The 12,340-nt window shown below is 35.1% G+C and overlaps 1 protein-coding gene across 6 annotated transcripts in view; it reads left to right on the top strand.

Moving 5' to 3' along the window:
* Positions 1-8,882, top strand: part of LIN54 (lin-54 DREAM MuvB core complex component) — a 67,782-nt gene extending 58,900 nt beyond the window's left edge. For all 6 annotated transcript variants that reach the window (XM_057547203.1, XM_057547200.1, XM_057547201.1 and 3 more), the window contains exons 12-13: positions 3,693-3,895; positions 6,424-8,882. In XM_057547203.1, coding sequence (XP_057403186.1) covers positions 3,693-3,895; positions 6,424-6,625 — 405 coding nt within the window. In that variant the 3' untranslated portion in view covers positions 6,626-8,882. The remainder of the gene's footprint in view (positions 1-3,692; positions 3,896-6,423) is intronic.
* The last annotated feature ends 3,458 nt before the right edge of the window (positions 8,883-12,340 follow it).

Genomic DNA, 12,340 nt, shown 5'->3' with positions numbered 1-12,340 from the left:
TTGGGGTCTCATTAGCAGAGTTACCAGCTCATAACTTCGTGGTCATTGCACCTGAAAGTATGCGAACCACAGCACCAGTTTATTGATTTTCAATAAAAATAACATCAAAGTGGACTGGGAACTCTGTAGTAGTGGTTCTCCACTGAGGGGTATTACTACCCAGTTTCTCCCCTACAGACTTTTCGGAAATATATATGGATAATAGCCTGCATTTCAGGGTGCAGTCCTGAGCGTATAGTCTTATCTTGTTCCAAATGCCAGTAGTGCCCTGTTGAAGAACACTGCTCTGTGGAAAATTAAATTATGTTAGAAGGTTTGCCTTGTGAGCATAAAAATAGGTAAGGAGGAATACGTAATTGCTGGATGAGGTTATTGGCTATTGTGAGGTGACTGCATCCATTTTACCATCTAACCATCCCACTCAACTGGCTGTTTTTATTTATGGGTCAGGCAGCATCTTTTCTGGAAAATGTATATTGAAACTCTGCTTTGATAGATGCCGTGTAAATGATCCACTTGTTTCAGACAAAGTACTATTTAGTTTGTTATTTTTATTTTCAAAGCTTAAATAAAACAACCTACTCATGCCCAAGATTAATCCAAGGTTACTACAGTTGGTTTCTTGGTGCGCCCGAAACTCTTTACTGATAATCTTTTGGGTTGAGTCATTCCTACGGCGGTTGGCTCTTCTCATCTGTTATATTTTCATTCGTTCAGATTTCATATGCAGAGGGAAACCCTTATTTTAGTTTTGGCCGAAGGCCTGGCCTGGTAAAGTAATACCAGCAAGTACTGCACTCTCCCTTGGCCAGGCGTGCTCTGCTCTAGGAGCGTGTACCTGCAGCCCAGTGCCCCACCCCCATACCAGGTGGGTCGTAGTAAAGACTTTGTGTACTGTATTCTCTCTGTAGTGAATTCTTAATTTACATATTTCAGAGGTCAAATACTCCTCTCAAGAAGTACAGTAAAGTAACATTTTGTTAGTCCTAAAGTCAGTAGGAGTGAAAATTGCACACAATCAAGATTATTTTTGAAAGTCTCTTAAACAGTGTCGCAGAGTCCAACAAGCCAGTTTTTCATCCACATTGGGAAAGACTGACTCTTGTTTGCACACCTGACAAAATAGGTGGCTTCTGTTCACAGACCATATCATACAAAAATTGTCATGAATATGTAAGCATGTAAGCTATAAAACCAATTCCACACACAAAAAAGAGAAAATGGAAACTGATATAAAGCTGGGTCAGAAGGGCAAAGAAAGCCTTTCTTGCATATGGCATTGAACAGTCAATACATGCTAAGCATATGAAATTCAGACATACATGAACTAAATAATTGAACTGGTTGACAATTCTGTGAACTAATAGAAGTAGAAAAGGCAGTGGACTGGTTGAAATATGTTAGAAGAGAGAAAGCTGCTCTATCTATTATGATAAAATCCTTGACATTCAGGACATAAACAATGTCTAATAACTAATATGTTGTTCTAAAAGACCAAGCAATGGAAGAACTTGGAATACAGTGACCTCTGACTAGCAGTGGCCAGTTGGCTCACTGTGAATTAGTTACGATGTTGTCTGACGGTTTGTGTTGTTCATCTTTTGAATTGACTTGGCTTTTTTGGTCCAGTTGGTCTGCATCTGGATAAGACATTCATGTCCCTTTCGCACGCCTTTCAGGGCTTGTTGATTGAATGAGTGACTGTCCACATTATTTAAGTGATGGTGACTTTTCTTGTGACCTTTTGTCCCCCCTCCCTCTTTTTTTTTTTTTTTTTTTGGCCACAAGAGAAGTTGAATTAGCAATGCTAAATGGATGACTTGTAGTTCTAATTTCTCCCTCCTGAGTTCCTATTAGACATTATTAGAACCTTTCTTATAATTCTTAACACTTAATCCCAATTACCATTATCAGTATGTCTTCTTCCCCCAGAGGTTAGGAATTTTATCTCTTCACCATTAGATACTTATTAAGTATTGCTTCAGTTGGATCCCAGACTGGCTCCTAGTAAATAAGCCGATTAACTCAAAAGGTATATTCGTTTTTTTTTTTTCCTTTGGTAAATGGAATTTATTAGTGTATTGTAAGAAAGGAACAGGGTAGATGTATTCATAATATGATCCATTTATCTTACTGTAGAGAGGAAGGACAGTAGGTTTGTTTATTTATTTAAATTGATGTGGGTTTGCACAAGAAAAAGTAGCCAACAAAAGATACTAAAATTTACTGGGAGTCTGGGAAATGTAAATTAAAGAACGAGATCTCACTTTATTAAAAAGAGCTATAGTATACATTGTTGGAGGGAATGTGGGAAAGGCTTCCTTTATCCATTGCTAATGAGATGTGAGGTGTTAGAGCCTTTTGAAAAAACAATCTGGCCGCATCTATTAAAATTAAAATACATGTACCCTTTGACCAGTGAGCCCAATTCTAGAAACCTAGCTCATAGAAATAAAAGCGTAATACATACAAAAAAAGTTTTTGTTTTTTTTTTAAAAATGATAACGCACTCCACTTTTTTGTTGTTGTTGTTTTTAATTATTATTTATTTATTTATTTATTTATTTGGCTGTGTTGGGTTTTCGTTTCTGTGCGAGGGCTTTCTCTAGTTGCGGCAAGCGGGGGCCACTCTTCATCGCCGTGCGCGGGCCTCTCACTGTCGCGGTCTCTCTTGTTGCGGAGCACAGGCTCCAGACGCGCAGGCTCAGTGGTTGTGGCTCACGGGCCTAGTTGCTCCGCGGCATGTGGGATCTTCCCAGACCAGGGCTCGAACCCGTGTCCCCTGCATCGGCAGGCAGATTCTCAACCACTGCGCCACCAGGGAAGCCCCCCAAAAATGTTTTCATGCATTGTTTGTGGAACTCAAGAACTGGAAACAAAATAAATGGCCATCAGTAGAGGAGTGAATGCCCGAATAAAATGTGGCACATCCATACCAGGGATTAATAGCCAGTCATTAAACAGGATGAATTCAGCCTATGCCAGATGACTTGGAGGGAGGGATTTCATGAAGTATAGTGTGAGAAAAGGAAGATGCAGAAAAGTGGGTATATGATTATGTAAAACAAACAAAAAAAAAAGAAAGACTTCTGTATTGGTTGAGTTAATATATGTACATAAAGGCTGTGTTTTTCATAAATATACATATAGTTTATATATCTTTACATGAAAGGACACACTGGTTTAATATGGTCTGTTGAAGGGTTTGGGGACTCTGGACAGGGGATTCAGGGAGGGGGAGGTATTCATAATAAAAATAGCGTCTGTGGAATCCCTTTGATATGATACTGTGTGTGTGTTTGCATAAGTGGGAGGTCACCAACATGTTAATGGTGACTTGATTGAGGTGGCTGGATTCTGGATGACCCTTATTTTTTAATATTGTAATGTATCACTCATTTTTTAATAAAAGAACATATGTTATTCATATCAGTAGGAAAATCTATAGTGGGGGAAAATTGGCGTGGAAGGCCTCAAACAAACATAGTATAGCCACTTTCAGAGTGGCCAAGAATGCTGGACCTATGCACATGCATAGCTGGCCCCTTTGGTGTTTGCCAGCAAGAGATATTTCCATTTTATCTATGTCAGTTGACCAGCTAACTCTGTTACCTATTGACTTGATCGTGGAGTCTACTATAGTAATGTCTTTTGGTTTTGATTTGGAAGCTTTTCTTTTGTAAATCTTTTAGGCAAAAATAATGTGTTCCTCAATATGCAAATGTATTGGCTGTAAGAATTTTGAAGAAAGCCCAGAAAGAAAGACATTGATGCACTTGGCAGATGCAGCCGAAGTAAGGGTACAGCAACAAACAGCAGCAAAGACTAAGTTATCCTCTCAGATTTCGGACTTGCTTACTAGGCCAACACCAGCTTTGAATAGCGGAGGAGGAAAGTAAGTCAATATTTGAATATCTTTTTATAGTATGATATATTCATTTTTGGTGAAGTTTCTTTTTTTGGGCAAAATTGGGCTCATACTTTTGGTTGTTGCACACCTGACTTTTGCATTTTCTATCTTTAATTACTTGTAAAGGAATTTAAAAGTAACAGAAAAATCACTGTCAGATATATTGTACAGTTCTAAAATGCACGGTAGTGTATTAGGTCACTGTGCTTAATTTAATTGGATTTCTCCCTACTAAGATGAGGTAACTACATAATTTGACAAACCCTGAAGAAAACCAAAATTTTTATACCTCTTACTGGTTGTGTTGTTATTCATATTTTTTCACATTCTTACCTTCCCGTGCCCTTGTGGCACTTTCCCCACCCTGTTGGAGAGCCTATCACACACTGTGTTATTGTACAGGAATAACAAGGAAAATAACAAGGAAATATTATTATCCTTATTTCCTTAGACTGCTGAGCTCTGGAGTAGGAAAGCTGGAGCTTTACAGTCAGGCCGACCTGAGTTTAAATCCTGTCTGTGCTCTGTTGTAATTTGTGACTTTGACAAGCACTTCACCTCTCTGAGCCTTACCTCCGTTTTCTTATCCTTCACATCACCCTTTTCACGTGGCTGTGCGGAGTAAAGCACAGCTTGGCAGGGCTCAATGCAACATAGTATGCTGACTTGAATTTGTATTAGAGAGTTTGTTAGAGGTTAATCTGAGGAATTATTAAATGGAATGAGCCTTGAAAATGGTATTTCATTTAAAATGCCGAAGTTGAAATAAGATCCAACTTATAAAACTTATGAAAGTAAGGCTTTTGTACAAAATATTTCAGATATTAGTTCTAAAGAACTCTTGTAACTGGAGTATAATCAGCAAAAAGTTCTTGACTGAATGAAGTGGAAATGGGCAGACACCTTAATGAGGGATATCACAAGGGGTCCTTTCTGGTCATCTGCTTTCAGTAAACCTTAAATTATTAAGTCTAATCTCTATGAGGAGATTAAAGATATTGCTACACTAAAATATTTACAATTAATTTTTCAACTTGGGAAGAGATCTGTTATTATGAAGTGTGAAAGAACACAAAATTATGCACTGTTATCAAAACTAAGTATAAAAAAACTGTATTAAAGCAGTCCTAGTAGCGTATTAACAAGCTTTTGTCTTTGAGTGGCAAAAATTTGAATTTTTTTTTCCATTTTCTTTCCTATAATTTCCAAATACTATATAATGAGTGCTACTGTTATACACTATTACTTGTTCAATTTTATTGTAATAGTTTAATAATATTTTCTAATTTAAAACGCTTTTTATATTTTAAAGATTTCTATACAAATGTATAACAGCCTATATCCTGTCACCCTACCTTGTCATAGTGGGCCTTAAGTTCAGACTTCATTCATTTTGTTGTTGTTGTTTTTAGATTTATTTATTTATTTATTTTTGGCTGCGTTGGGTCTTCGTTGCTGCGCATGGGCTTTCTCTAGTTGCGGCGAGCGGGGGCTACTCTTCGTTGCGTTGCGGGCTTCTCATTGCGGTGGCTTCTCTTTGTTGCAGAGCACGGGCTCTAGGCACGCGGGCTTCAGTAGTTGTGGCTCTTGGGCTTAGTTGCTCCGCGGCATGTGGGATCTTCCCAGACCAGGGATCGAACCCTTATCCCCTGCATTGGCAGGCAGATTCTTAACCACTGCGCCACCAGGGAAGTCCCAGACTTCATTCATTTTGTTTTGAAGTTTCCTTCTATCAGTGACTGCTTACTTACAGGTTGTTGAGTTACTGGTTAGATTAGGTTACCCAATTTTGTCTCTTAGCCTTTACAACTTGGCTACATATAGCTAGCCTCGGGATGGATTCCTCTGCTTTAATACTCAATAGTTCAGGTCTTTATGAATGAAACTCCATGTACAGAACAGCATCTGGTGTCCCTGTTGTTTCGTTTTTGATATCATGGAATAATGCAAAATTTTGGTGTGCTTTTTTTGTTTTTTACAAACATTATATGGGACTGTGGGAGAGTGCTTTATTTTCCATGTTGTCCACGAGATAGTGCTTTCCAATATTATTATCCAATTGGAAATTATCCAATTTCCAGTATTATTCATTCATTCAGCAAATATTCATGGAGTGTCTCTGTGTCAGGCACTGTTCTAGGCAGTGCAGAAACAACAGTAAATAAAACAAAAACTGCACTCAGAGCTTACATACATGAATCAGGAGGACTTTTGTTATAGCAGTATCCAGTCAACATGTAGAGTTACGTTTCAGTTAACCAGGTAACCTTGTCTAGGTTATATGTATTTTACATAAAACGCTATATTTTTAAAATATGTTCAATAATAAAACCAGGTCTAACTTTTTAGAAGTTATCTGGGATGTGCTTTTGTTCATCGCACAAACTGTGATGTTCAGTGTGCTTGCTGAATCGTGAAAATGTCGACAGATTTCTGGGTGAAAGAATGTCAGCCACTTTTGCTGTTATTCAACACCATCATCATCTCTCTCTCTTTCTTAAAAATCATTTCAGATTGCCATTTACGTTTGTCACTAAGGAAGTAGCTGAAGCCACGTGTAATTGCCTTCTTGCCCAGGCAGAGCAGGCAGACAAGAAGGGGAAATCAAAGGCAGCAGCTGAACGGATGATACTTGAGGAATTCGGGCGATGTTTGATGAGCGTCATCAACTCTGCAGGAAAAGCAAAAAGTGACCCTTGTGCCATGAATTGCTAACTCTTGCACAAAAGACTGATAAATCGAACTGTACAGAAAATTGAAGGTGCAGGGACACTTGATTTTCTGGAAGATAGTTTAACAATTATTGTATTGTTAATTCAGTCTTGTGAGACCTGACATAATATTGAAAGAGGAGAAATTTTAAACGAGGAAATTACATTTTAAATCTTAGTTAAATCTGCTTATGCCCCTTCTAAATTGAATTTTTCTTTATTGTATTATATAGATTTTTAATGTGCTTGGGTTTCTTAAGAACTAGATGTTCTGTCCTTCTGATTCTATTGACAAAGAACATTTACAAATTACTATTATATAATTTATAATGTATGGCGTTGTATGACTTTGTTCCAGTAGAAAAAGCCAAAGAAGCACTGGTATTACCCAGTCATTCTTTGGTACTAGATCTAGAATATAAGCAGATAGAATGTCTACATAAACAAAGTCTTATGAAACATATTCAAATGACATTTTGTCTTTAGAAAAGCACTATCTTTTTTAAAAAAACCAACTTTTTAGGGTGGATTCTGGAATATATCCTGTTGTCACTTTGGGAATTGTCAGAAGGGGAAGTACTCCGTAGGCACACTTTAAAAAAGTTATTTTGTTTTTTTAAAAAACATATAAAGTGTTAACAGACAGAAAGTAATTCTCCAAGGACAGACAATTTGTTTCTGTAATAAGGAGTGACTAAGAAATGCTCTGGGGTGTTTCCATTTTCTTTCAAGGAGGCAGTATGTATTTGAAATAATAAATTGTCAGTGATTAAGGGGTACTATTAAAATGAGCGGTGCATATGAATAGAAGTAAACATTATGATTATGTAGTGACAAAATAGAACCTTACATAATTACCAGTTAACAAATTTGGCTTGGATGGAGAAATAAAGAATATTGAAGCTCTAAGAGATGAATTTAGAGAAGGATTTTTCATCTATACAGTTCTTTTTATAGACTTTTGAACTAAGAGGTTTCAAACCAATCTATGACTCTTACTTGATTTACTGAAAGGGGCCTCCTAACAAAGCTTTCAAAATTGTAGTGGGATTTCTTTTTATAAGGGAAGCTTATTATGGCATTATTTTTAGCCAGTGATTTGGTTAGCTAAAGGTATGAGTGTTTTCATATAATTACTAAGATAACCTAAATCATTTTCAGTAATTCAGAATTCAAAAGCTTTATGAATTTAAGAGCCTGTTACAATAGGACTCTGGATTTTATGATGCGAAAAAACCATGTTGGAATTCAGGCATTTTGCTAGGTACCTTAATCCTCAGTAATTAGTAGTATATGATTATTACATTTCCTACAAGGTATCTATAGTTGTATGTATTAAGTGTGTATATATGTTCATATGAACATGCAAGATATAGGCAATAGAAATTAAGTAATCCAAAAAAGATTCCGTTATTCATTAAGCATTTTCCTTTTAAAATTTGGATTTATAAAATTATAGTGCAGTAACTTTAAATGTAGATAGTGCAAACATTCTTAGCACCTCAATCTAGTATGTTTAATTAAAATTTGTAAAAATGTAAACTAGTGTAAGAGGATAAAATAATATCTAATCAAGTTATTTTTCAAAAGATTACAATACCTTTTTTGTCTAAACCTAAACTTTGTTCATTCTGTACATATTCTGTGTTTAATTCTAATTGCACCTTTGTGATGTGTATTTATATACAGTGTGCATAAAATGTTTGTGAAATTTGGATTACAGTTGTAGATTATGTATGACGGCATTGCTTGAGAATGTTTTGCTTGTAAAAATTTGAAGGTGCAATCAAATGCTACTAGTTTTTCTGATTTTCAGGAAGCTATCTAAAGTATTAAGACTTTTCCTTCCTGTGTAGTACTTACTAAACAACTTTTTGTATTTAGGCATTTGCATCAAATTGCTGAACAAGATTAATATCCACATTAATTCAACAATTTTAAAAGACTATTTGGGGAGGGTTGGGTATATAATTTTTTAGCTCTATTTACATCCCAAAGTAGAAAGATTAAATTTATATTTACTAGAGCTATTCAAAGAATACACTTTTCTATATTGTAAAAACAGGACAGCAAAGTAAATCATACAGAAAATAAACATTTATACTATTCTGTAAAAAAAGGGTTTGCATTTTTTCTTTAATAACACCACTTTTAACCATTTAAGATGTAAGAAACCTTTTAAAATATCTGATATTAAGTAAATTTGACATGACTTCTGAAAGCACACAACTAAAAAATAAATCTATCATTTTGCCCAGTTACCATTAACATAAATTGCTTTGAAATGAGAATATGTCTTGTCTTTTTTCCACTGTTTCTTTTAAGGGCAGAAACTCTTTTCTCTTAATGTTTGATGTTCTTATGATGAGCCCTTTCTTAGTGTCCTTTTCTCTCAAGCACTAAAAGCAACCTGTAGGTCTTACCTCTGGACTATTATGGGAAACAGAAACAATGTTACAGGTAAAAAAAAACAAGTGGAGCAGTGACCTTGGGGGAGAGACTACTGTTTTGGCTTCCCCATTCTTTGATATGGACAACTGACATTTTCTCAGTCTTATGTAAAATGTGAATAAAAATACCTTTAGAAAAGTTTTCTATTTTTATTGTTTTATAACACAAATAGCTAAGAGAATGAATGCTTCTTATGTAAATGAAGCTTCAAACCAGGACCTCCAGCCCTGTGATCATATTGCATCCTTTATGTGTTTTATAAAGGAATTCTGAAGCAGCAGCCCAAAGGAGAGGGAAGCCAACCAGCTAGAAAGCCTTTACTATTGTAGTCATTTTTCATTATGTAAGTAACTTAGGACTTGTTTTTTCCTTGTTAGGGCTTCTTTAATGCACATTTTGTCCTTATCTATAGACCAAATGTGAGCTTTTTATAATCCAAGTGATTTTATAAAATGTTAAGATATAAAGGCTTTAATTAAAATTTTATTTTAAAATTGTTTTATGAAAGCATTTAAGGCATTTTTAGTTTATTCAAAAGCCATAAGGGTATATGCAGGGTAATGTTTAAAGGCACAGACTTCAATGTAACTCTGTAATTTAGTATATTAGTAAATGAAATCTGGCAATATGTAAAAAAAAAAAATACATCATGATTAGGTTGGGTTTATCCCAGAAATAAAAAGTTGACCCAACATTCAAAGAAATCCATGTAGTTCAGTGTGTCAGCATACAAAACAAAAACTACATGAGCATCTCAAAAATTGCAGAAAACCTTTTGAATATACCAACTACTACTAGATTATATGCTTTAAAAGGGTGAAAACTGTGGTATGTAAATTATATCTCAAAAAGGTTTTTTTCCAAAAAGGTGCAGAAAATCATCTGACAAAATTCAACACCCATTTATGATTAAAAAAAAAAAAAGAACTCTTCAGCAAATTAGGAATAGAAGGGATCCTCAACCAAAAAAGCCTACAGCTAACATCATATGAATAGTGAAGACTGAATGCTTCCCCCTAAGATTGGGAACAAAACCCTCCTAAAACGTTGTGTCTGAGGTCACTGTACAATAAATTTTTTTTTTTTTAACAAAAACTATAGATTGGGAATGAATAAATATGACACTATTTGTGGATGGTGTGATGTGATTGCCTATATAGGAAAGTCAAAGGATCTTAATAAATAGGTACCAGAACTAATAAGTGAGTTTAGCAACATTAGTATGCAAAAGTGTATTTCTATGTAGTAGCAATGAACACTTAGAAACTGAAATTCTAAAATTAGCATTTATAGTAGCACCACAAAACATGAAATGTACAAAAATATGTATAAGATCTGTATGTGAAATGTAGAAAAACATTGATTTAAAAAAATCAAAGACGACCTTCAAAAATATACACATATTATCATATTCATGGATTGGAACATTAAATGTTATTAAGATATCATTTCTCCCCAAATTAATCTATAGATTCAACATAACTCCAGTCAAAATCCCAGCCGGAATTTTTGTAAAAACAAGCTGATTATAAAATTTATATGGAAAGGTACTAGAATAGCCAGACATTTTTTTAAAAAGAACAAAGTTGGAGGATTCCTACCTGACTTCAAGCCTTATATAAGGCTAATCAAGATAATGTGGTATTGATGAAAGATCCATGGATCAAGGGAACAGAATAGCCCAGAAATAGATTCATATTTATGTGGTCAATTTTTGACAAGGGATCAAAGGAATTTCACTGGAAAAGAATAGCCCTTTAACAAATGGTGCTGGGATACCATCAATATGTGAAAATATGAACTTACACCACACACCAAAATCAACTGAAAATAGATCATAACCTAAATGCAAAACCTAAAACTGCAAAATATCTACAAGAAAACATATGAAGAAAAATCTGTGACCTTGGTTTAGACAAAGGTTTCTTAGATATGAAACTAAGAAGTATGATCCCTAAAAGAGAAAATGTCAATAAATTAGACTTATCAAAAGTAATGTCTGTTCTTCAAAACACTGAAAAAGTAAAAGCCACATTATAACCTTTAAAAATTGTGAACTATGTTGTACACCTGAAACTAATACTGTATATCAACTACACCTCAGTAAAAAAATTTAAAAAGCCACAGACTGGGAGAAGAAGGTATTTGCAAGACTCATTTGATAATGCACTTGTATCCAGAATATATAACTAACATTCAATAAGAAAACAACCAACCTTCCCTAAAATATGGGGAAAAGACTTGAACAGACATTTCACCTAAGAAGATTGTGAATGGCACATAAGCCTGTGAAAAGATGTTCAGCATCATTAGTCATTAGAAAAATGGAAATGAAAGCCACAATGACATATCACTGCACACCCATTAGAATGGCTACTTCAAAACAAAACCCTGACGATACCAAAAGCTAGGGAGGAAGTAGAAGAACTAGAACTTTTCATACATAACTGGTTGAAGTACTGCACGGTACATCACTTTGCAAAAAAACAGTTCAGGCAGTGTGTTATAAAGTAAAACATACACTTACCATGTGACCCACTGAATGGGTACAACACATTTTTTATTTACCCATTCATCAGTTGGACATTTTTTAGCTATTACAATGCTGCTATGAAATTTGTACATTTCTCTTGGGTATATGCCCATTGGTAGAACTGCTGGGTCACACGGCAATTCTACATTTAACTAACCTTTTGAAGAACTGCCAGGCTGTCTTCCAAAGTGTGCATTCCCACCAACATTGTATGAGGATTCCAGTTTATCGACATTCTTGCCAACACTTGTTACCTGTCGTTTTTATTATAGCCATCCTAGTGGGTGTGATGTGACATCTCACTGTGGTGGTTTTGCATTTCCCAGACGGCTAATTTTGTTGAGCACATCTTCATGTATTACAGGCCATTTGTGTATCTCCTTTGAAGAATAACTATTCATATTTTTTACCCATTTAAAAAATAGGGTTATTTGTCTTTTATTATTGAGTTCTTTGTATACTCTAGATTCAAGTCCTTTATCAGATATATGATTTGCAAAAATTTTCTGTGTTGTCTTTCACTTTCTTGATGGTGTCCTTTGAAGCACAAGTTTTTAATTTTGCTGCAGTACAATTTATTTTGTTTTGCTTGTGCTTTTGGTGTCATATCTAAGAAACTATTGCCTAATCCAAGTCTCCAAGATATACTCTATTTTATTCTGAGAGTTTTACAGTTTTACCTCTTACATTTGGGTCTTCGTTCCGTTTAGAGTTAACATCTTTGCATGTGCATAT

The sequence above is a fragment of the Balaenoptera acutorostrata genome, chromosome 5 (genome assembly GCF_949987535.1).
Source record: "Balaenoptera acutorostrata chromosome 5, mBalAcu1.1, whole genome shotgun sequence".
Taxonomy (NCBI): domain Eukaryota; kingdom Metazoa; phylum Chordata; class Mammalia; order Artiodactyla; family Balaenopteridae; genus Balaenoptera; species Balaenoptera acutorostrata.
Note: the sequence above shows the minus strand (reverse complement) of the source record. Positions and strands in the feature narration are given on the sequence as shown.